Raw genomic sequence first — 26,462 nt, forward strand, 5'->3', positions numbered from 1 at the left:
AACATGGGGAGCTTTTTCTGCTCAGGAATATGATGTGAATAAGAATGTGCTAGTGCGGCAGAGGAGGATGGGCTGTGGCATTTCTATCATTATTTAATTTGTCAAATACAGTTTACAATATTTTATAACAGTTATCAACAGGACAACGTGTCTAAATGCTGTGAGGGTCAGGGTTGCAGTATCTGGCTCAGTATGCCTTTAATAATACATAATTCCTTAAATGTGCAGATAAATCATTGAAATACATGAGCTTAATTTGGAACCTTTTATGCTTTGAAAATTCATATCTCTTTTTAAATAACTGGCTACAGCATTTGCAAAATAGACCAGATTTTACTTGGACCAGATTTTACTGATTTGTTTCCTTGTTCTTGAATGTGCTCAGTGGGATGGATTCCCCAAGATGGAGGTATAAACCTACAGAACCCAGGTCTTTTGTATCTTCCTCTACCCACTGTTAACACCTCATCTGACTGATGTGTTAAGACCTGCAGGAGACATAAATGTGGCCATTTCTCTGAGTTCCAGCAACACAGAGATATATCACTGACTGTCAGAGGTAGAAATTATCCACATTCCTTCAGGAATGCATTTCCCAAAACTGTTAATGGACTTGGGAGAGGAGGAGTGGGGAAGAGGGTGGGTGGGAAGAAAGAAATCTGAACAATATAACTTGTTATTCCTCTTTTAGGTTTTGTTGTTGTTGCTGTTGTTTTTTTTTTATTTTAAATGGAATTATAGTCTTGTTTCTCATCTTGACCCACAGAATATCACTAATTTCCCAAAGATTACTTTATAGCAATTTAGGAACACTGGATATCCTGGGAATACTGATTATCACAAGAAAAGCTCTGGTTTTTTTGCTACATTTGCGATGTAAAAGAAGTACCTGTGTTTAGCCACTTAATTGAATCAGGTCTCATGGCATCCTCTGTGTTTGAAAGGAGCCATGCTGCCAGATGTGATGTTTTCAGTAGAGGAACAGACAGCGTTTGAAGATTGTGATAGGATACCAAGTAAGAGGTAGGTGGTAGCAGCCTGGGATAGGATAGACATGGGTCCTTGTGTCTGCTAACTGAGCATATAAGAACTACCTGCAGAAAATCTGGATTTGATTTTTTCCTGCCCTGCTCAAGAGCACAGTACTTATCAACCAGCTTTTCAGAAAGAAGACTGAGACCACCCAGATCTCACCCCAAACACTCACCAAACAACTTGTTCTCACTCTGAGTCTCCTATTACTCATGTGAGAGAAGGAGCTACCAGAAGACCAAGAGCTTGAAATGAGTTTCAGGCAAATATTTTTTAATCAGTACAAGTATCTGTTTCTACTCCAGCGTGAAGAATTCACAACTGTGAGGAGAAGTATGAAGACAAAGCTATTAGTGGAGACTTTGGGCTTGAGCCTGCCAAGGGATGTCACAAGGTGAGCCTTCAGCGTGGGGAAAAGGATGCAAAAGGAAGACACGTCAATGGGAGACAAAGAAACACCAAACAGGGGCAAAGAGCATGCTGCATTCTGCACTACAGGCAATTAGTGGAATAATGTAAACGTAAATTAACTCATTAATGATTCCTGGAGTGCATTATAGAGATCACGAAACACCACCTGACAAGTCTCTGAAATAAAATTCTGCTTTGTAAGTAATACAAAAAAAAACTCAACACCAACAAGTTGGTTTCAATATTTATTTGTAATTTGGAGCACAAATCGTAAACCAGGAAAGTTGGAATATTTTTAATCAAAGCTTTGGTCGATTACAATATGAGGTATAAGAAATTGAATGAATAGATCATTTACTATTATTATGAAACTAAAGGCTTTATGTTCTTAAGTGGAGTAAAGCTGACAGCAATGCATTCATATTAGAAAGTTCCTACTGTGAATGAAAAATGGGTTAATACTGAAATGTTGTTCAGTGAGACAGACAAATCTGTACTTCTTTTTGGTTGTGAAATCATGGTAGCGATACGCAACCACTAACTATGAAGAATTGGCAATGGGGGAAATCATCTTGCCAGTTTGCCCTATACACGTATGTTTGGCAAACGTGGTTTGCTGGGTGTGTATTCCAATTGCACCTAATCAGATCTCTGACCTGTATCATGTACATTCCGGAACATTAATTGGCACAATTAAAAAGTTATTTAGAGGATGAGCTTGGAAAAAACACGTTGTCCCTTCTCCAAATCCTAAAATGAAACCTGGGCTTTGCAATAAGCTGGTTTAACTGTTTGTAGATAGATGTTACAAGTGTTCACTGGGGGAAAAAAGTAAGGATGACGGTACCCAGGCAACACCAAATCTGAATAGTTCAGCATGTGTCAGGGTACAGCAAATTTATTCTTATTAAGTGACTGGTGTGAGAAAGAATTAGAAAGGATTATAAAAATACACTACCATATGCTGTAGTAGTTGAAAGTGATTAATCCAGTTCTTAAATCCTATTTTAAATTCCCTTTCATTTCTTCCCATAGAAAAATGGAAGCAACATCGCTTTGTTTGAATGCTGTGTAGTTAATTACATCTTCTAAGAAACTCTTTTAAAATGAAATGTAATGTTTAATTACAAAATGCCTCCTTGAAAACTGTTAGCTTGTACATTGATTTGTAGTTCATTAAAAATGGTTTCTTAATTATATTTACAGCCAGAAATTACACAGAGATTAAACAGCCTACAGAGGACTTTTGAAATTACAGCACAAATCGCAAGGAAAAAGTTACATTTCAGACAGTGGACAACTGACAGCTACAACCACCTAATTGCTGCCTCTCTGTAATTTCAGAACCTAATTGTCATAAAAATAATAACTGGAAAAAAAGACAGTTCACTGTAATGACTCCCAGTATTGCTTTTTTTTTTCCATAAAGGTTGATTTTGAGGTTTAATTAGAAGGCAGATCAGTGGCGGTGAGGCAGCGCAGGGCCGGCACGGCTCAGCACAGGGCCAGGGGCAGCCCTCGCCGGGGCTCATACGGGGTGGTCCTGGGAACCATGCGGATGCAGTCGATGATGGGGCAGACGCTGAGGCACAGGGTGCAGCCCGTGCAGCTGTCTGTGACCGTGGGCAGGTGGGTTTCGGCATCAAACTGGATAGCCTGCGGATGGGAGGGTCACGTTATTGATGCCCCTTGCGGGAAAGGTCAGAACCGCTCCCATTTCAGTGCCTGCATTTCCTGCAGTGCAGCTCTTGGAGACATCTTGGCGCGCTCCGGTGCTGCAGCTATAGCAACTGTTGGGCTGGCAGGGAAGAAGCCCCCTGACTCTCTGCAATTAGGAACGCCATCCCAGCCTCCAGATTGGGCTGTAATGGATGACTCCGGCCCCTGCAGCTCAGGCTCACAGGGATGACACCCTGTCCAGAGGCAGTGTCAGCACAGTCCTCTGCCAGGGAGCACTGACACAGCCGTAGCCGCAGAGCAGTGCTGACAGCAAGCACCTCTGGGCTATTCTGGTTTTTTATTGTCAGCAAAGCACAAGCAGTTTAATAAAAAATGGGGAGAAACACACCATGTTGTGCCTTCTGATTATTTTCCTTTGCAAGTCTTCGAAAGGACTATCTGAGTTTTGAGCAGGCAGAGCTTTCTTTCTTTCTCACATTTCCATGCAGTGAATCCTCATTACCAATTAGTGTGATAAGTGAATTTGAATGTGAAATAACAATTGAAGTCTCAATGAAATAAGCTCCTGGTATAATGGAAATGGCAATTAAAAACATAAACAAAAGCATCACAAAACCGCAAAAGCTCCAGTGTCTAACAAACAAGCCTAGGAAAGTTTTAAAAAAATAAACAGTAGAAAATCTAAGAGTTTTAGGAAGACAAGATCTTTCCTGGCCTGGAAACCAAACTCTCATGTATCTGCAACCAAGCTGGGCCTGCAAATGTCACCAGGTACTGCTAGCAGCTGGGGAGCAAGCGGGTGGGTCTGTGGGGCAGCTGCAGGGCACGTCTGTGGCATTTGGGGTTTTGTAGGGGAGAAAGTGATGAAACGGATGCAGAAAAAGCAAGGGCACAAAGTAGGTACAAAACACCTTGAATCTGTGTGTTTTAATTCAGCTTGAGCACAAAGAAAACTTTGGTTTGCATTTAGGTTTCCTTCCTTTCTCCCCAGTAATAATATGCATCATTAAGGAGTTCGAAGAGACGGAGTCCTGGACTGCAGTGCCACCTTCAAGTTAGGGAAAGCTCTTCTGCTGGAGCCCTACAAGATGGTAGCTCTGCTGAGCAGTGTCAATATTTTGAAACAAATATAAGCGGATATTTTGAGGTACCTGTGGCTTCTGACTTCTTTGCAATTAATAATTTCTTTGCAATTCTCTGCAATTAATTTATTTGCCATTTCCTTAAACATTAAAGGAAAAATACTTTTTGTGCTAAGCACCTCCTAGGCTTTTACACTTTGGTGCCTTTGATACTGATTTTTTCCAGTTATAGAGAAGTAAGCTGCACTAAATATGGACACAGTCCTTTGCTCTCCAAGAACTATAGTCTCCCTTTTGCTGGGAAATGTGACACAAGGCCGTGAAGATCGCAGTGTCAAAAAGAAATTTAGGTAAAGACTACTCTAATCATCTAATCCTGTAGAAATGCAGCACTTTCTCATATCAATGGAAAAAACATGTCTATCTTTGTTCTGACGGTTGTTTTAATCACAGGAGCTGATTTTAGATGGGCAAACTTCCTTCTTTGGCTGTGTGTAGTTAAGTAAGTCATCAGACAATACTGATTAAACTGAATTAAGGAAAAACAAAAGGTCTTGGTGTTCTGAGGAGACTCACTGCTCAGTTAAAGTGCTTGTCTTTGACAAATCTTTCTTGTAATGTGATGAATAGAAGAAATACTGTGGAAATCATTGTTTAATGCACAATAGATTCCACAGAAACCCTGCTAAAGAACCTGTCCCCTTATAGCCCTCCTTAAGATACTGAAAGGCTGCTCTCAGGTCTCCCAGGAGTTTTCCTGTCTCCATCTGCCCCTTCTAACATGGATCTCCTTCATTTTCTTCCTCACCGGAAGAACCCTGTTTCCACTTGTGGTTAGGGAGAGGCCAGGAAAGTGACCCAGAGTGAGCAGAGAGACGCGATCCCATCCTTGAATAGTCCCCCAGAAGCTGCACTGGGTGCTGCGGAGCAAACGGCTCTGACAGGGCTCATATGGCATAGCCTGGGAGCACACTGGGGCGCAAATGCGGTGTTTTAGACATCTGCTTTTGCCACCTGCTCATTAACAGAAGGTGGATTCTTTCTTCCCAGCAGCAGAAAGATAACTCATTGTGCCTTCCTGCTAATTACAGCTGTGCTCTTACCTGGTAGCCGGAATCATTACAGGTCATGTAACATTTGCCACAGTTGATACACATTTCCTCGTCAATCAGAGCCACAACTTGCTCTGTGTTGCAGAGCTCACCATATGTTCCAATATACTGCAGCGCTTTTCCAATTACATCCTAGGGAAAAAAAATTATTGACTCATTTAGAAGATACCTAAGCTGTTTCTATAGCTGCACAGGAGCACTCTCTAGTACTTTAATATAGAAAAATTGGCCAGGCATTGTGAGGATGTTTATGATTTTTCTTATAAATTTCCAATTTGTCGACTCTCAAATATTCTGTAAAATACAAAGAAATCTTCGTAACAGTACATTTTGAATGTAGGCAGCAGCTTTAAAAGTATGTATCTGTATATAAATACATTATACAAATAGCTTACACTTGTGGTACCTTTGAATATACTATTTTATCTGTCCATGTTTTACCATTACTGTGTGACATTTCAAGAAACAAAATGGTGCACAAAACAGGAGTGACATGCTGCAGACAATCTGACCATCCTTGGTCATTTTGCATTAGCACAGATTTGAGGACTCAGCAAGAAAAGTTCCAATAAACCGAGAATAATAATTGCTTTTCTTTCTTTAGTAAGAAAGATGCACAGATGACATGAAGATCATCAGATTATTCCAAATATTGTACAGAAATAAGATGTAGGTCTTGTTCTGCAAGTTTGGGTTCAGTTCTTTTAACTACATAGGAAAGGTTTTTTTTGGCATCAAGTGTGCACACCTGTGCTGCAAAAATAAACGTGCATGGCAGACGCACACAGTGTGGGTACGCACCATAAGAAGAGGACGTGCCCTCTAAAAGAAATTGTTGGGGACCTACCTGATGCAAATCATTTGCTCTTTATGTATAGGGAAACTACATTGTTCAGTGGCAGTTCAACTGTGCAGAATGAAAGGCAGGAATGGGACAAGTCCCAGGTTCTATAGACAATAGATATCCCTCAGTCAAATCAGCTTAACTTGCGGAAGTATAGCACAGATGGTGAACATCACTGCATTTTACAAGATTCTCTCTGAGGTACAGTATTCCTTGCCTGGATATTTTCTGAGTTTTGTAAGTATGCTTTGACAACAATTCTCATGCTGCAAAACAAGCTAGATTTTAAGTGCAGGGTTCTACATGGTTAAAAAAAAAGTTGAGCTCAATAAATTCACATTATGTGATGCAAGAATACATTTTACATTTGCTTTAAAAAGGGGCATAACTGTTAGATATTTCAAAAATCTTACTGAATTTTAGGTGCACAGACTTGGCTTCAAAGTCACGCTGCTGTAATAAATGAAGAAGTCATTACGATTTTAATTAGGGAAATTGATAAAAGTCAACTGAAAAATGCTAGAGATCAAACCAAAAATGAGACACAGACAAGTCTACCTAGAATTACAAGCTTCAAAGTACTTACCCTTGGTCTTTCGCTGGCAAGAAACATGATAAGAGTTTGTTTTCATATTGTTTCTCAGTCAAAAAAAACCCCCAAAAAACTACCAACCGTTTTCAGTGTCTTCTAGCACACTATAGTTAAACAGTATAATTTGTAATCACACACAATGCTCACTATAGTTTTCAATTCTCAAATAGAAAAATGAAGATCTGGATTCCAGTACCTAACATTGCATATGTTGTTCTGGGCAGCCTTACTTTCAGATGAACTAAGAATCACCAATCCTTCCTATGCCACATCAGAGGAATAAGGTAACACAGTTTTATCAATGTTAATTCTAAAGAAAAGCTTTGCTACATGGATTAAATATAGAAATTGGTTCAACCTTTTCTTTCTGAGATTGCTGAGAGCTTTGAACATCGTCTCCATTTGCCTGGCCTTCATCAACTAAGTTACAGTAGTGTCTTTACACCCTGAGATAAATCTTGTATCTCACTGGATGCAATGGTAGGATCTATGAGGTTGCTGTTAATTTCTGCTGAGGTAGGAAATTCAGCGATATCCCAGAAGAAGGATAGGGAAAATATACTTTTTTTTGTTGTTCCAAAAATGTTCAAATTTTTTCTCTGTGCCAAATCCTAACTTGCTTACAAGTGACATACCTTGGTTGCATTGAGCCAACGCTAAAAGCCTTCCAGTTCTCTGCAACATGTAAAGAACATTAATGTTCTTCCAGTATAAAATGTCTATGGCACATTGCTTAAGGCAGCATGATGAGTGTGGACAGATGACTGCAAGTGAGCAAGTTATCACAGCTTAATGAGTTAGCACTCATCAACAGAGCTGTGCAAGCTGATTATGTGCACGGTCCAAATTCACTGCAAATTTGGAGTAAAATCTGTTTGCTTAAACCACTGTAAAAGGTCAATTAACTACTTTGAAAGTGTTTAAGCTAATACTTTTTGCTTTGCTATTGCAAAGGGCTAAGCTTGAACACACAGCCCTTTCACATACCTCCTCTGATGAACACTAACTCAATCAAACATAATTCCTTAGGAACTGCTCGTGCCCCTGTGTTTTCTTTTTCTTTCTCAGAAGAGTTAATGGATTTACTGGGAATTGTTCAGCAGTTTTCAGGTTGCTACAATTCTCAGGTTTCTGCAGTTGTCTGTATCTGCTGAAAAATTGTACTTGTCAAATTCAGCTCCTGTTTGTTTCAAGTCTCATGTAGGCTTGTCTGTACCATACCTGTTAGAGGTTTCTTTGTGATCTACTGCCCTCAGCAATGCTAAGTATCCTGTAAGCCTCTCTCCTGTGTATACAGCTCCCAAATACTGCACGGCGTGCCACATTTGTTGTCTACATTTAAGGGACTGTGCTTCTGTCTTTTAGAATCTGAAGGAGTGATACAAAACCTGTGCAACATACAGAGAAGAAGCTTTCCATTGCCTGCTCACATTTTAAAAGGGTCTACGCGGGAGATCCCTGATAGTGAAGGGCTTTTTAATCTAACAAAGGCAGACATTTAAGCAGCATAGGTAATTAACAATTTTTTCAGGGAGTTGCTGGATTCACATTTGTATACTTTAAATATGGTTTGGACGTTACAAAGGCCAAAGCTCTGGCAGGTTGCAGAAAAGGGCTGCTCATATAATCAGGGGGTGTAGAGCCTTGCTTACAAGAGAAGACAAAAAGCGCCTAACAAGATGTTTAGCCTAGGAAGATGAAGGCAGAGCAGGAATATGATGTCACTTTATATATGCACCAGGGAAGGAAAAGAGCTATTCAAGATAAGCAACAATGTTGGCACAAGAACGCATGATTATAAGCCAGACATGAATAAATTCAAAGCTGGAAATTAGAAAAGGTTTCTTTTAAGCAGGAAAGGAGTGAGGTGGTTAATGGCCTTCCAGAGAAGCAGCTGGGGGAAAGGATGGAAACAGTCCAAGATTTAGGATACCATTAGGTAAGCTCAGGAAATGGTTACTAAGCAGAACATGATCAAAACAGATTTTTCCAGCTATAAACTTACAAAGGAAATAGCAAAAACAATGCATATGACATGGTGATTTCTGAATTTGTAAGCAAGTCTCACTTCTCAAAGCTCACAAAATACTCTTTTGGGGACAGAGAAACCCAAAGAGGGAGGGTGCTGACATTTTGGAGGCTTGAAAGTGATTTCAAATGACTGTGTCAATGATTTAGTTCTCATTTGTGCTTCTGGATGCTGCGTCTTTTATGCACTTCCTTCTCTCAAGGAGAAAGCACATCTTTATCCATTTGCAAAGTTTGAAGATTTTATTGACGAAAATAACACTGGTACTTAAAAGATGTTCTGCAGGTGCACTCTTTCACAGTGTCTCGAGCTATCTCTGAGTTTCTTGCTCCCATTGAATCATAAATGTTTGGAACAAAATAAACAGTGCAGCAAGAAACAATCAGCTTTCACAGTTTAAAAATGCAGTTTCACTCCAATAAGAGTCTGTCTAAAATGGCACTATGGGATTCCACACTTGGTATATCTCAACGGCCTCCAGATCAAATTTGCAGTGTTTACAGTATAATGTTTTTTTTTTTGTGCCAAATGCCAGACCTGCAAACAGAAGCCAGGTTTCGAACGTCAAGCTGTGCGCTTCTGGCTTGTACATTACCAGCAGCAATTAACAAAAGAATGAGGAAAAATCTGGAAGTTGAATTTAGCCCTAAGTGACACCTTTGCAATCACTGGGACCTAGAGCTCTCATTTGGTTACTGCTGTGCTGTCCCACTCTTCTCAACAAAACTGTACCAAATGAAATGGGAGAAGAATTTAGTCCCTTAAATGGAACTGGCAGGGAATTCAGTTGCTATGGAGAGAATCAGAGCAGAATCCATTAGTTTTATGTTACTAATGAGTGCAGAAAAAATTCATTTTGTCACTAAGCTAAGCAGATGTGGTTTTGAGTATACACAAGGAGCAGATCTGTTCTGTAGGATATTATTTTTACAATGCTACTTTTATTACCATAGCTGTATTTCTAATGTTCGTGTATCAAACATTTAATTGAGATTAGTGTTTCATTAGCCATCATATTAGTAAACCTATATTTGTAAATACAATTCACAGCTTAGGCGTAGCTCACCCTGATTCATGCAGATTCCACTGAAAAAGACCGCGTGCTCTGGAGATGCCAAACATCACAGTCCTACTTTAGTCTCCATTCAGAAGGCCACCACGTAATGCAGGCACTGTGAGCATCTCAGTGAGCAGGTCCAAGGGGTATGTCCTCATAGCGACATTTTGCTTCAGCACAAAACTCTTAGCATGGCCCACCATGTTCAGGAGAAATGATCACTCAAAGCTGACAGCAACAGCAGGTAAGGAAAGCAGGGAAATCTTTAGATTAGTAGAAGTAAAGACCTGCTGGTTGTGAGCAGCAGTCTGTCCCAAGGACAGGTCTGTGAAGCATAAAAGGAATAAATAGTCAGATAATTGGTGACCAAACATTACAGCATTGGCTCTCAAGCACAAGAAACTACATTATTGAGAAATAAACCACAGAAATCTCATAAGGAATAAAGATTAAAGAAAGAAGGTGGTAACCTGAGGATGGCAAATACAAATGTGGGACCCGTGCAGAAGTGCAACAGAAAATAAAAGATCTGGGGCATATATCCACCATATGAAGTATAGGAAAGCAAAAAAAGAAGAAAAAAATCTGCTGAGTGTCAAAGTATGCAGTTTTGATTAATACTGAAAAATAGAGAAAATAAAGGGAAAAGCCATGGGGAAAGCTATCCAAAAATTAAATTAAATTTTGGATAATCACAGAGGATTTTTAAGTCTATAAAAAAGGCATTTTGGCAGCACGAGGACTTTAAACAAATGTTGGAATTTACATATCACCAAGCCAACAGCAGATCAGACAGATGAGGGAGTTCTGGGCAAGCATCAGGAAATCTGCAGCACCCTTTCAAAAATGCAGCCAGCCAAACCAAGGGTCGTGGCTGTTGCATGGGCAGCTGACTCTTAGGTGCTCCCAGCTTTTGGTCAAATCACTGCTCCACAGGGCTGTGGTTGGGCTGGGATTAGTTATTAGAGCTGACCATTCCCACTCCCCTGATACGCCAGTCTGAGCTAACAGAATGTATTCTCCTTGCTGTCCAGAGGGTCAGCCAAGACGGAACTGCTTGGAGACAGTTTGGGATTTGTAATTCTAAATGTGAATACTTCTAGGACAGCTACAGATAAATCACTCAACTCTGAGCTCATCTGCCTCTCTGCAGAGAATCCCTGATCAGGGAAGGGTATCAGATAAGTCACCTTTTTTCAGTAAGCTTCACTCAGCTTCTGTAATGAATATTCTCAATCTTCCTGGCAGATTTTTTCCACAGCCTGTTATGGATGGGTCATTTAATAATAAACGTTATCAACGCATCCTTTTGTAGAGTGACAAGCTCTCTAACATCAAGCAAAATCCAGGTATTCTGTTATTTCTTAGTGGATATCTCTCATTGCTGTTTTTCTCATTATGATTAAAGCATACCCTTCTAAGATGCTAATGCTGAAAGATTGTCTCAAATCAGCTGCCTTCTAATTGCCAGTCTTTTTCAGTCTTGTTTAACTTAAATGAAGGTGTGAAAAAGAGCCTAACCCGATTTGTTTGGCTGAGAAGCTCCTCAAAGCCACCACATACAAAAGTATACAGTGTCTTCATGAACAAAAGTTTTCGTTTTTGGAATTCATTTTCCTCTTCCCTGCAGTAAGGCCTCTATTCTTTTTAACCTGTCTCTGAGTGCTTGGCTCTTTTTTGCTTTTGTAGTTGGAACTGGGCATGATAAATTATTGACCTCAACTTATTATTTATGTTTTTTTCAAGTCTTTATGTCTGTTTTTCGTTTTTGCTAAAATTTTTCCATCATTCAGTTTATTTGCTTTTGGACAGTATCGGTTGCTTTGGTTTTTTTTTTCTCATTTTTTGCTGTTTTCAGAAGCACACTATCTCATCGAAAATGCAGTTATTGGCTGTTGTTTCTTCTTTCTCTTTTCTCCTACATCAATACTTTCCTGCAAAGAGAATAGAGCCATAAAACCTCTGAGGTCAAGTAGGCTTTGAAAATGTTCGTCGTAGTGCAGGGAAAAGAAAAAGTACATTGCTGTTCTTCGGGACTTTTCATACACATAAAGAAGGGAGCCTCTGCACAAAAGGAGGGGAGAGATTTTCAGTAGCAGGACTCATACCAAAACGATCTGTCCAAAACTGAAGGGAGGTCTACAGCAGTGGCAAATAATTGAAATTAAACAAGGTGACACAAAAATTCTCCTTAGCTTTTTTTTTTTTCAGTTCTAGCAGCTAACTTGGAAGACTGCGCATGGCAGTAAATGTTGCAAAATTTCCTTGGGAGTTATATAATTTGAGCCACTGCCTGTGTTGTATGTTATGTTTACTTTTTGCAGGAATTCATACAAGACTGATCACACAAAGTTACCTATCTGTGAATCTGATATTCTTCCATATCTGATAAAGACTGTTAATAACTTCAGCAGATATTTCCACATGGCTTCATAAGAAAGCCTAAGGGAGATTGCTGATAAAAGTTTTCCTTTTGTATTTAATTATTTTTGCCTGATTTTTTTTTTCTTCTGTTTAAACATGATGTTTAAGTAGGTTTTAAAGAGAGTACCTAGAATGATTAGCTGATGACATTTAATTTTATTGGCTATTTAAAGGAAGGGAAAAGTTCCAACGTATGGACTATGCAGTAGATGGGGGCACAGGTTTTATTTTCATCTTGACATTTACTCATTGCAGAGGGTGGATCAGTTCCTTAGACAAACATCTTCCAGCATTAAAAGTTCAGTTTGAAAACCTAGGACTCAGCTCTCATGTGTATCGAACACCAACCTTTTCCACTGATTCTACATGAGAGATGGAATTGTTTAATACATCACAAATAATCAAGAGATGTCACACAAAATGGAACTCATACTGTCGTGTTCAAATTAAGAGAAATTTTTAACAATTCAACTTCATTCTTCAAGGCATTCAGAGTGTTCTACAATTACTTTTACACTGCCTGAATATCTTGATTTTGAAAAATGACGTTAGGAAAACACCTATACCTGTACATCACAAATCATTTCCCATCGATTTTGGTTAAAAGCTAGAAAGTCTGCATAAATAGTTGTCTCTGATGCCCTCTAACAAGCTTAAAAGCCGTAATAACTAAGTCAAACTGCTAGAAATGACTATGCATGTCAACTGCCTGATGGCTGATCACATCTTACATATAAACATACTTTTTTTTTTTTTTTTTTACCTTGATTGCTGGAATGGGCTTCTTCGGAATGAAATGTTTTTTTTCAGGAAGCACAGCAGCTGTGCCTTGTTCCTTCAATTTCATCTTGTTCTCAGCTATAATTTTTTTGCGTTGTTCCAAGTAAGGCCCAAAACTGGGTAGTTTCTGAAAAGAAAATCAGGAAACATTATTAATATACTCAACAAGAGGGCATAATAAAATGAGTGTTGAGTGAGACTTGCTTCTTACTCAGGAGGTTGAAATAAAAATCAGTGGGACTGTACCAGAGTGAGAAGTGAATAAAAATCAACCATGAGTTCATTCAGGATCTGACTTGAAAATCAATATTGAAAATTAAAATATTAATATGGTGCAGCAGAAAAATAGCTGAATTGCATGTCAGTGTCCAACAGACTTCCATTTCCTTACTGCATGCTTGCTTATATATAAAAATGTACCATGTTAAATAATTCAAATGTATAACTTCATTTCTATAGAAAGTGGAAAGGTATCACAAGACTATCAGTTTACTTAGAAGGGCTCTAGCTGTGTTTGAGACTACTTGTGAAGCTATTTAGACCTGTGTATATTAAAAGCATACAAACCTGTATTTCAGGTTCTGATACATCAGGTTCTGATGTATTTCAGGTCTTGCCCTGTCAAAGTAATGCTCACAAACTGGCTAACCAAAGTAAGGCTCAACAAACAAACAGAAACACATTCTAATCTCATCATTTATCTCCATGAAACACTTGTAGTTTTCTCTGTGGCATTTAATCCTTGAGTTCAATCAAGCAAATCCTAAAGGAAAATTTCACTAAATTGCAGAACTCACATGTCACCCAGGAACATGGAAGTGCTTGTTCAGATTTCATAAACCTGCCAAACTCCCACATTCCTGAAAGAAAAAGTCCCTTTTTTGGCACAGCAGATATACGAAGAAATCTAGCTGACCACTCACAGATTTGATTCAGGTGAATAAATGATGGTAGAAAATATGGGTTTTTGCTTGATGCAACAGACTGTGCCCTTCTTGCCCTGAAACTATTTCTTCAGACTGCAAAAAGAATTTTATCCATCTGACCAGGGCCTGTTCAGAAGCTACTGCCGTACTGCAGAAACTAGCAGGTAGTAACAGGGGATACATAGCCTCAGTAGTTGTAGTATTAATTCACACTAATAATACAACCTCAAAGAGCATATCAAACAAGTTACAGTACTGCTGTGGTTATCAATTTTTAAAGAGGGAATTTCAATGTGAATTTTAAAAACAGAATTATTTAAAAATTCAGAAATTATTATTTTTTTTTTAAATGAAGTAAATCCAGAAGAGGATACACTGCTCCACGAGAGAAAAATTCCTCAATGAGCTGTCAGTCAGGATATCCAACCAAGGGACCTCAGGCCTCTTGTTATGACAAATAAGAGCTTTCCTGGCTGCTAGGTTTCTAGCACACAGACCAAAAGTGAGGTCCTTGAAATGTTTCCCTGCTTCCCAGACTTGGTCTGTAGCTGCAACAGATTTTTATCTTCGGGCCAGAACTTGCAGTCTCATGGTGATCTCCAAAGGAGACCTGCTGCAGGCTGGGAATGCCGTATGCTGGGACAATCTCTCAACCTAGGTAAATGCAAGACCAGAACTGAGGTGACGCTGCAGATCCCAGACACCATCTGTCCAAAATCTAGCTATAATTATCTGAATTTGCCCAATGATACAAAGCACTTTTTTCATCTGTTCAATGGGAACTTTGTTCCTATATGTCACGTTCAAGGGCGCCCTTAAAGATATCAACAAATCCTTCTTTTCTGTGCAGTTGCCGTACATTTGTGATTCATGCTCTTGGAAATAAAAAGGTCTAGGATAGCTTAAATTAAGCTTTTATATATTACCACAAACAGCAGTAACATAGTGGCCTTATATACCAAAGGAACTAAGTACATAGAGTTATTTTTATAAGGAAAACGAGTAGAAGTAAAAAATTTGTCTAATTTCAGTCTAAACAACGAGCTTTAAAGCACACAAACAAAGATTGGATTCTTTATAAAAACCTTTGGAAAGAACCTAAGACTTTTAAAAGAAATCTAAAAAAATACAAACTTTGATTGAAAACATTCGTGAATACCTGCTAGGCTGCATCAATTAGAGACATATTTTGGCTACAAGCAACCAGTAACTGTGCCACTACTTTGTTTCCATGATGTATGTGCTGATGCCAGCAACTTTGGGCTTGAAAATGAAGCAAACCTGATGACAAAGCATATTTGGACTCTTTCCTGCCTAGCCAGGAACTGAACTGCAGAATAGGTAGCAAAGCTAATTTTGCTGAAATTTTCATTAAAGTAGTAAAGAGTGAAAGACAGTTGCTCATGGCATGACTGATTGACAATCAACTTTGGGAAGTATGGCCAAATCTCTGTAGAATAAAGCCTTTATTTTACTATTCTCTTAATGTATACGCAATCTCTTACTTACTACAGACACAAATGTTGAGCTCATTGAAATAAAATAGGTGATTTGAGGATAAGTACAGAAAGACAATCCATTTTGTTATATAAACAGAGGCAATTAATTCTTTTTCTAAGAAGCAGATTTTTCTATCTGACACAGCCACTAGTTGGAATGCGCAAAGGTTGCTCTGAAAGTAATGCCTCCTACTAGATTATGTTGACCCACAATGTCCGAGGTGGATGTTGGTGGTATGACAGTTGAGGTTGAATGTTCCCATCAATATTTCATTTCAGTTTGCTGCTGTGTGACAGATGGTGGCAGAGGGGCAGCCTGATAGAATAGCACCTGTCAAGTGCGTATGAAGCAAAGGTGTGTCACTGGATTCCTTCCTGTCCACTGACATTCATTGACGCTTGCAGAATGTTTATGGAAATCAAGGAGAGGATGTGAGCACAGTGAGACGGTGGGTGGTGCATTTCAGCAGTAGTCACAGCAATGTGAAAGACAAGCCATGTTCTGGATGACCTTGCAAAGCTGTCACATCACGAGATGAAGAGTGTCTCAGTCAGCTCAACTGTGTGTATCAGTGGATTATGAACAGGGAATTGTGTAATGAGCTGAATATTGGCTTCAGTGCCTTGGAAATAATAGTGACAAAGTTAGAATATCACAAAGGTGTGATCCTTTTGAATTTCATAGAATCTAGACAAATCATCACCTCTGACTGCTATATTGTAACATTGACTATACTGAAAGCTCAAACTTCCAGGGTCAGACCAGAGAAGAAGGCAACCTTTCTCTTGCAATATTATAATTTCAGGGCCAAACAATGGAGCACATTGCCAATCTTGGCTGGACTGTCCACCATACCCATCATATATTTTGGGTTCCTTCTTTTCAAGGCAATGAAAGATGGACTATACGGGCAACATTCTCCCAGCAATGATGCTGTCATAGCAACAATGAAACAGTGGGTCACCTCTGCTAGTGTAGATTTTTATGAACACTGCATGCAGGCTCTTGTTCATTGGTGACGAAAGTGTACAGCTAATGGTGGTGACTATGCTGAAAAAGAGCATTTTGTAGCCAAGAATTTGTTCTATGGAATTTTGTTATCTTTGTGGTCTTTGTAGCTGCTGTAGTTTCCATGGAAATATGGAGGAGGCATTACTTTTGGAGCAATCTACATACCACAGATATTTTGAAATGCATCCAACACCATCATTACCATATCCATATTACTTCAGATGTTTTGTAATGACATGCATGTTGAATTGAATTAAACTATATAAAAACTGTGTCTTTTCACACTAAGTGAAGTGATTATTTATTTAGAATACCAACATCCAACCTGCGTTTTTGCTGTGCACTGCTCTATTTCCATCAAGAAATTGATTAAATGGAATGTAAAATAATTAATGGAACATCTAGATCTTCGTCCAATCTCAGGCATGCACAATGAGCTTCTACTGTCTTAACAGAAGATGACTGTGCACCCATACAAATGATCCGGTCATTTTGTGCTTTGAGTCTAGTGGTTCACAAGCAGCTAAGCCAGATTTCATCAAACAACACTGAAAAGCAGTAATATTTTCTATAACAATAAATAATACATGAAAATGTAGCCTCAGGAGCTTGGGAAGGACTTATTGAAGGTTCGCCTTATGAGTAATGCACAGATATAGAGAAGGCTGATGAGAGCTCTTGTTCAGACCTGTAGTTTCAAGCAGTTTTGAGACAAAGACCATATGAAATGGGAAGCAGTATTTTAACAAAGTGAGTTTCCAGATATAGCAGAAATGAAGACGTTGAAACAACTGCTAAAGAGCTAAATATTTAAGAAATTTTAAAATAAAATCACCTCTGATCATTGTAGGGGATATCTTCCAAAGCACATGGGGGGATTTAATGGCACAGTTCCCAATGAAAGCACAAGAAAAGTGCTGGTGATTTAAATCCCTGCTTGTTTTTTAATTCTTTGTGCTCTATGTCTTGAAATTTATTTATTTTCCACATATCTCCACATCACTAAATTCTTTGTACACTGGTATCTTTGTGACATCAACATCTGCCTAGAAAAAAACAGTGTGAATATGTGGATCACAGCGAGTGTTTAGAAGATTGCAACAAGCAGAGTAATTAGATAATTCTTGTCTGCTTATATATCTGTATCAATGATGTCTATAGCTGCATTATTCCTATCCATCTGTCTCTATATAGCCATAATTTAATGTGTTTCTATTGCAGAGGATAACATCAATAATGGAACCAAAATAAATATATTAAGTGGTTTTGTTTCATTGTTTATAACTGCATTATCACAAATCTGGAAGCTTGAAATATTATGCTGAAATATTTTACAGAAAGAAAGAAAAAATCCAACCCTCCCTGCTAAAGACTTCCAAAAGCTGCCTTTTAACTAATGAACTGTATAAATCTTCAGCAACATTGTGATTTTTGTTTCAGTAGTTTCTCCAGGGATTCATCATTGATGAATTTGTTCTCACCAGAAAAGCTAAATCCTACTCATTTAGAGATAACAGTATCTTCCACTAAAACTGTCTCTATCCAGATATAAAAAAGCATTACTCTGCCAATAGAGAACTGACAACATAATGAATCAACAATGAAACCTTAAGCCAGGAGAGCTTTAAGGTGAATAAGTCTGTTTTGATTATAATTTATTCATGGATCAATCTAAAGGTAATTGAGCATATTACGAACTAAAAAAAGTGCTTGTTTCCTAATGGTAAAAACCAGAGAGTATCTTTCACTTCAGATAGCTGTAATTTTTATGAGTGCACCAGCAAGTAGTGTAACTGAATTGGAGGTGGAACAGGCTAGTGAACAGTGCAATATGCTTCAGATAACCAAGTCTTTAACTTTAAAATTGATATTCTCCATATTATGGAAAAGTCCAGCTATGTTCCCATGCTGCAGTCGTCATTTCTTTACTAAGGAGATTGTCTCAAGCTAAGGGGCTGGATGATACCTGCTGTTAGAGAACCCAGATTTCTGCTAGCACAGGGATTCACCATCCTAAACCAGCAATAGTGAGCAACAGTTTCCTACATTACTCCAGCAGTTCCTGCTCATACAAGGTAATGAGATGAGGCACTGAAAAGGACACTGGAAATTAGTAATTTTCATGAAAGGGATTTTCAGGGAGAAGTGATCACAAGGTAAATAAAGAACTTATAGAAGCAAATCTCATGATCACTGTCACATGGGGATTTGGGATAGCAATATCTGTTAGCCATAAGGCAACAGGATTTAAAAATACCATTTCCCTCAAGGTTGAAGAATTTCTCGTTGTAGCAGAAATGCAAATTCACAGCCTGAAGCAGTGATTGAGCACTTGGTGAAAGGCAGGCCAACCCAGGGGAGTCAGATGAGTGACTGGAAGGAGTGGAGTCAGGACCCATCCTTTCCTAGACCACATTTAAGAGTTGGCAGTGGAGGCAAGGACATCTTGCTGGAGATCCCTCTGTACCCAAGGCCTTCTGAAGGTAAGTAGCTCTTTTCCTACATTTCTGTGTCCACAGCTGCTGAATTTGTACTCATTCTCATTTGCTGTATCCAAAGACTTTGCCACCCTGCTATTATCATGGTACTTTCCATTCCATTATAGCACTACGCTCATGTTGAATGTATGAGGTATGTCTGAGGTACGAAGAGGTGTATGCATTCATTGTCTAAATTCCTCTTGTGCACGTCTAATTTGTAAACAATTTTAAGTGATGCTGTGATGTTTCTCATAAATCTGCAAGTAGATTGGAAGCCAAATTGTCTTATATAACATACTTCACGTTTTTCAAGTGATGTTCCTGCTTGCATATAAGAAAACTAGGTGAGAAAAAGAATGAAGACTGAATACTGTTTAACAAGCCAAATTGCTAAAAGTTCAAATGATGTACCGAGATACTATATGCTCACTGCAATAGTGATGCAACAAACAAAGGCCACAGACTCTGTAGTTATGCAAATGGGTGGATAATGAAGCTGAGGTTGACAGGTATACATCTCCCTGGCCTTGAAAAACTGGGGAAATAAGCAGCTGAGTGGGTAAGAACTAAGATGGAAAACTCCTGGGAGGTTTCTCAGTCAAGGACTGCCTCAGACATAGTGAGTATTATGAAAACTGCAGACAAGAATGAATAGCTTTGAAGGGGGTAATAGGTGAAGCAGGATCCCTGAAACAGGGAGCATGGTACAGAAAGGCAATCAGATAAGGGAAACATTAACATTTAAGCAAGGTAGGCAGCTGCCCTCACCCAGAAGCTATGAGAATTTAAATCAGGTTTGTAGGGGTCATTTTATAAGCCCTCAGTACAAAGGTTTTAGTAAGGCGTGACCTCCATTTGTTCATATGGAAAACTTTCTACATTTGATGCATATAGTTTTTCAGAGAAACCAGTTTCTCTGATTTACTTTTAATGATTACTCAAGTTGCTTCTGAATCCTTCAAATTTGTTTTTTTCCAAAGACAAATATGCTCAAAATGTCTGCATAAATCTAGAAGCCTTATTATGTGCTGCTACATACATGTGCCCTGACTCCACCTCATACTGCATAACAATTCCCCTTCCAGTGGCCTGCCTTCAGTCTCTTGCAACTTTACAAATACCTTTGCTGAAGTTTCCTGATGTAATATCTGCCTTCTTGCTCTCTGAGAATACAGCAAAACTTAGCTCTAACATTTCCAGAGAGTTAGGAAACACAAAGTCCCAGTAGCCCAGTACCAAGCAACAGCAATAATAACAATAGCAAAATCTTGTCACAACGTCAAGAACCTTGAGCTTCTTCTGGAAAGATAAGCAATAAAGCTAAAAGCTGAATTCTGTCCCAGCAAATGTAAATAATGCGTATTTGTATTCATGGATATATGGGGAAAACATTTTGCACAAGCTTTTCCCAAGCTAAATTCTCTTATATGCTGTTCTGTGTTGGCTTGACAGTTCTAATGGATGGGGCTTTCCTGAACACTACACAGACTTTGCCTATGTCATGCAGGAGTCATCCAGATGCATGCAGATTTCAAGTCAAGCCCACATACATACTGGCACACTGAGATGCCACATTGTGGCATACTGGTCACATTGGCAAGCTCCACTGGGAATCCCACCAGGGGCCTCCCCATGGCACACAGGTAGGCAGTGTGTCATAGGGAGGACAGGACATGTCTCTCTGTCAGCCTCCAGCTGACAGAGTATCTTAGGCCAGCAGAAAATTTGGCCTTTGTATCAAAGCGCTCTCACTGCTGAGAGCTGAGTCATTATTGGCATCACTGCCTTTAATTTAATGATGCAGAACAGCCTGCAAAATAAAAGGCAGAACAGAATATTTCTGCTGAAAAAAAAAAAAAAAAAGAACTCTCTCTGCCTTTCAGTTATGTTGATTCTTTTCCTTGGAACTTTTATTTGCTTTGTAAACAGTGTTGTCTCAGTAATCTGTAATTACTGCACATAGTCTGTGTGTGTACCACCACATTTGGTTACTCAACTATTCCGTCCACTCTTTAAGCCATGATTATTTAAAGTGAGCGAGCTCACCCCCAACCCTGCCGTAATTCTGAAGCTAAATGCAGCGTTAATGTGTGTTCTAAGAAAACACACTGCTGTCACCTCACCAGGAGATACGTGGTACCATGCTTGAGCATACTGATAAAATCATTACTGAAAATAACAATTATTTCTTCTTCCATCATATCTCTACCACTGCCAAAGTTTTCTCTACTAGTTCAGTATTGCCAATGAATTATTCTTCATGTTCTACCTCAAACACCTGGTTTTTAGAAGCTTATATTGAGTGAAATAAAAGATTTTAGGATTATGGGCTTACTATAGTGCAGGAAAAACTTACATTCCACAAATGTATTGAAGTCTTTCTGTCATGAAATATTCATCAATAAAACAAAAAGGAGTTAATATTTGAAGCAAGCTTAGACATTTACAATCAAAAGCCAGGATGACATAGATGATAAGGAAAATGCTACCTTCTGGGTTGAAGAAAAGATACTGATACACACTACTGTGCTACTTCATGAACATCTGGCAGTCTGTCACTTAACAGACAACAACATCTTCTCTAAACAGAAGAGAGCCTTGAATTCATCAGGGATTCCTGTAGTACAGTATGTGCTTAACTTAAGTACCTGCTTTCTGTGATTTCCATACATTACCATATTCATGACACTGTGGAGTGAAAGCATTCTTCTCACTCTCTAACCAGTACATGCAAAAGAAATTAAAACACTGGCAGGCACTTTGTCTCCAGTTTGTTGGACATGTGAAGAAAGGACTTTCCACCCATTTATGCAGATGAAATTCTGTCAGCTAAGCAGCAGCGTAACAAAGATGTCAGCAGAATGGCTATTAGCAAATATCTGACAGCTGAGAAAATACAACTATTCAAATGCATTTAGGAAATGTGGATCTGTATCAGTTGCCTTAGCACTGGAAAAACTTGGTGCAAATAACATTTTGTACTTCTACCGGTAGAGAAATAGTAATACATCAATCCAGCACTCAAATTTCCATGTGTATGTATATACTACACTGTTTATATCTGTATTTTCAGCTTATGTGCTTCCCATATCAATGTTGTAAATTACCCGATCACCTGAAAAAATGCCACTGCTAGGCACTTATAGCTGCTCGTAATTGAGCTTTTCAGAACAACCACAAAATCACCTACTTCTTTGGGTTTGACCATCCTCTTCTGGTAGTAAATTTGCTGAGGAGATTGTGCTCCAGCAGTACCCAATGGCTGTCCATTTTCTCCGTCCTTTCAAAGAAGCTTTAGAAGTCTAGCCATACTATTAGAAGGAAAAAAAGAAGTCTTTCCTTGCAGCTTTGAGAAGGCATGAATATCCCTGCTTGTACAGCTGCATTGGTGGCTACCAACTGGCCTGTCCATCAGAGATGCTGCTGACCCAGCCAAGTGAGTGGAGCTGTATTTAGCAGACTTTGCTAATTCTGGTTGTGTTGGGTACCAGAATCAGCCTAGCTCTGTTTCAAGAACTGTGAAACTGTATCCAAAGTGCCTGTACAGCCCACATAACCTGTTAAAATGTTCCTTGAGTAACCTGATGCTACCACACAGCCCAAGTGCAAATACACTCTGCACAGCTTACATAGTGGAAGTCTATGTTTGCACCAGGGATGTTTGTAGGAAAATGTAACATTTAATGAGTCATGCCTATGAAATATGTGCTGTCAGGGGAATGGGAGACCAGGCAGAGTGAGTGACCAGCGCTACCTCTTCCAACCTCTGGAAGAACCCTAGATTTTGAAAACCATTCTGTGAAGGTCTGAGTCTATTCAGTAAAATAACCACTGTTGTCACTGGGCATAAAGAGAAGTGCATTTTCACCATTGTTGAGTGTATTTTAGTTACAGGTTTACTTGTTAAATACTTTCTGCTAGCACAGGTAAACTTGCAAAAGAGGTAGGAGCACCCATGTTTTCCACTGCTGGAACCACTGCGTATTTGTTTCTTTCTTTATTTTAAATGGAAGCTCCAGATTTATTATTAACTTGCCTACTGTAAGCAGAACATCATTTCAATAAATCTACCACTTTTCTCTGGTAAATTACACACCACAAAGCTAGTCATATATTATTGTATTAATAGATTAATTAAGTGCAAACCATTACTAATAATTTCTTCTACCACTTCAGCTTCATTGTAATCCATCTCTTGTCAGAGGAACTACAGCTCTTATCCTCCTTCTGCACAGATTACAATGCTTTCCTTCATTCATTTCTCACACAGTAATCCTTCCATCTTTACCTCACAAAATCCTAATTTAAATGTAAAGTATTCAGTTCAGATAAATGAGCTCTAGTGAACTCTTGAAGTTAAGACCAAGAAAACCACCACTATCTTTTAAAACCTTCACTCAACAATACAGTGTTTTTTATCATCACCTCGATAATCTAAGCTCACTAAATTTCATCCTAAGAGTCATAATACAAATAGTTTTCACATTAATATTAAATGCCTCCATACCTACACAGTCCACCTGAATCAACTGAAGAAAACCTTGAATGTTCTCTTATGAGGAGTTTGGGTGTTCTGCCTTGAATGACACCTTCCAACAGCTTCCGTGTGATATTAAAAAAATAAAATAAAATACAAAAATACCTGAATATATCCAGATTGTAAAATTGGAATGGTCCACCAAAAGAATCTGAGAATAAGCAATTTTGACAATGTGAAGTTATTTAAACTTTAAAAAAGATCTGCAAATAAATAATTGGTTAACTATTTATAAGTAATATTGTATCTAACTTGCTGCCAGAATAAAATACCAATAATGTGTTATAACAGTGATACCTTCATTAAACAGGGATAAATGTTTTATGTATCACCATCAAGCAGTGAGGAGATGCCAGTGTGTAAGTACCAAATTGATGCTATATAAAAACCTAAGTTACACAAAGAGAAAAGTACTCATAGAGTCAAACTTCCAAGTCTCCTGTAGTGCTTCTCTTGCATGGTTATCTGCCTTTATAACAGCTAAAGTGTGATATCAAAAGTATAATTATATTCAGAAAATGACATTACAATAGTCATATATTCTAAAATGCTAACTTGATTAGATTTTCACTCAAGACAATTTGAGGGAGAACTTGAGTTTTAAAAATCCAATCTGCAAATCATTAGACATACATATAACAGGCATATATCACTGTATTTTTAAAAACAAACTTGTTTTAAATTACTATAATAGCCTTAAAATGAGTTCTGAGCATCTTGTTACTACAAGACTTTGCTCATTTGTATGCACAGTTAGGCTTGCAAGTATACACATTCAGTTTTCACTCTGCTATGAACATGTAACCACAGCCATATATTGTTTCAACATGCCATCCACTTTTTCACTATCATTTGATCCTTACATGTATACAACTGATATATAGAACTCTGTTCTTTACATAAAATCTTGACTGTGTGTTCATTGGGCTTCCCTTCCCTTCCCTTCCCTTCCCTTCCCTTCCCTTCCCTTCCCTTCCCTTCCCTTCCCTTCCCTTCCCTTCCCTTCCCTTCCCTTCCCTTCCCTTCCCTTCCCTTCCCTTCCCTTCCCTTCCCTTCCCTTCCCTTCCCTTCCCTTCCCTTCCCTTCCCTTCCCTTCTTTTGGCAGCTTAAGAGAATCAGTACTGCACAACAAACAATGTAATTTATATTCACAAAGGAACTCCTATCCTGATCCTAAAACCTTTTGCATGTGGGTGAACTCAAAGCACGTGGGGAGTTATCTAGGGTTAATTCCTGGAGAAAGAAGGACCACGTCCCACTGTCTGACCATCGTCCACTCCTCTTGGACACACGCAGTTCCACCTGACATCATCACATAAGTTACAGGTGCCCAATGGAAGGTTAAACAAAATCCCCATCTTCTATGCTGTTTGAAAAAGTCATGCCTTCAGCTGTTCTGCACCCAGATAGTTCCCATAACATACCTCTTTGTGGATGAGAGATCGCGCAAACACCACAAGCTTCTGTACACGGAAAGAGTATTTTAACATCACATCTTTTAAATTCTAAAAAAAATATTCTTTATATTCTCGATGTAATCTATCTTGCTAAAGTTATGCCAGATATTTATAGTGATCCAATCTACAGCTCAAAACTATCATCTATAGATAGTTCTACAAAAAAACTGAAAGGGAAACAAAATTTTCTTAGTGCAGCTTCTGTACATTAATGCTGCCTACAATAAGGCTGCTGCTATAAAGGTCACAGATAACATAATTTATATTATTATAGATAATCTGAGTCTTCTGTGTGCCCACATTTTTCCCTCTGTATTTTATAAAGGCGTTGTGTATTCTGATGGATAAAGCTCCTAGGAGAGCTTTAGTCTCAGGCTTGGAAGGCAGGTGCGGTCATCACACGGGAGATTTGTTGCTTCTCCTCCAGCAGGATAGGAACATTTCCTTTCTCCAGAGAAGATGCAGTGAATGACCTTGCATGAGCAATAAGTTTGCTCTCACACATCTTTCTTTTTGTGAAGACCGCTCTGATGAATCACTCAGCACAGCAGGACAAGCTGCTTCCTATCACTGGGGGTGTGCCAGGAGTGGGGTGGGCAGGGAGATGTGCAAGGTAGCAAACCACATGGGTGGCCTTCCCATACTCTTTGACGGTGGGAAGTGCCTGGAGCACCTGCTGATGGGGAAGGGGAGAGGGAGAAGGCTGTGAAGAGAGAGCAGGAGTCATATAATTATAGTGGTTGGAAGGGACTTCCGGAGATCAGCTAGTTCAACCCCACTGTTAAAGTAGGTTCCCTAGAGTAGGCGACAACAAGATGGCTGGTGGGGCTCTGCTGGGCAGCAGCAGCACCCCTCTGTCCCATTCATCTCCTGTGCTACCACAGCCACCTCAGGCCCTGCCTGCTCCGATGTGACCTGACGGAGAGGCTTGTGCTCCTCAGCCACCATTTCAGGCTATCTGCAGACTCAGACAAATGTTTATTTGAGCTCAAACGCCAGAAGACAGAAAGAGAGGGCACCTCACTCCAACCTTTAATCTTTCTCCATATGGATTATTTTTTTTCAACCTCTTATTCTGAAGCAGAGTTCTCTAAATTTTCCTGCACACAAATGTGTTTATGCAGGACTAAGAGAGCTCACTGTTGTGACATTCCTCAGTTACGTTCAGCTGAGATGACATTATTAAGCGTGAATATAACCACTCCCCATCCTTAACCTGGGAAACATCACAAACAGAACTTAGTACTTATTACTAGAAAAAAAAAAAACAGAATTCAACTTACTTGGCAACTTGGTTTAGAGGATTAGTCTGTCACCATAATACTGCAACAAATGTGACTTGCTAGCAGCATAAAGTGTGGGTGGGCATTTTTCTGCACAGCCTGCCTCTCACACAGCTGTTGGAGCAGTGTGAAGTTTCACAAGCCAGCTATAAAGATTTTCAATGGGTTGTTCATCAGTTTGTTCCATTCTGCTGCCAAGCCCTGCCACTTTATCCATTTCCTTTG

At 39.1% G+C, this 26,462-nt stretch overlaps 1 protein-coding gene and 1 long non-coding RNA gene across 5 annotated transcripts in view; one reads left to right on the forward strand and one right to left on the reverse strand.

Annotated features, from left to right (window-relative positions):
• Positions 1-678: 678 nt before the first annotated feature.
• Positions 679-2,864, forward strand: LOC128072561 (uncharacterized). Its single transcript, XR_008202347.1, has 2 exons — positions 679-1,023; positions 1,338-2,864. It is a non-coding gene; the product is annotated as an uncharacterized LOC128072561 (long non-coding RNA).
• DPYD (dihydropyrimidine dehydrogenase) overlaps positions 1,676-26,462 on the reverse strand; it is a 327,599-nt gene continuing 302,812 nt past the window's right edge. For all 4 annotated transcript variants that reach the window (XM_052666446.1, XM_052666449.1, XM_052666448.1 and 1 more), the window contains 3 exons: positions 13,027-13,170; positions 5,309-5,449; positions 1,676-3,099 (listed from right to left, as the gene is read on the reverse strand). In XM_052666446.1, coding sequence (XP_052522406.1) covers positions 2,938-3,099; positions 5,309-5,449; positions 13,027-13,170 — 447 coding nt within the window. In that variant the 3' untranslated portion in view covers positions 1,676-2,937. The remainder of the gene's footprint in view (positions 3,100-5,308; positions 5,450-13,026; positions 13,171-26,462) is intronic.

This window comes from Tympanuchus pallidicinctus, unplaced genomic scaffold, assembly GCF_026119805.1.
Source record: "Tympanuchus pallidicinctus isolate F22 unplaced genomic scaffold, pur_lepc_1.0 scaffold7, whole genome shotgun sequence".
NCBI classification, from domain to species: Eukaryota; Metazoa; Chordata; class Aves; order Galliformes; family Phasianidae; genus Tympanuchus; species Tympanuchus pallidicinctus.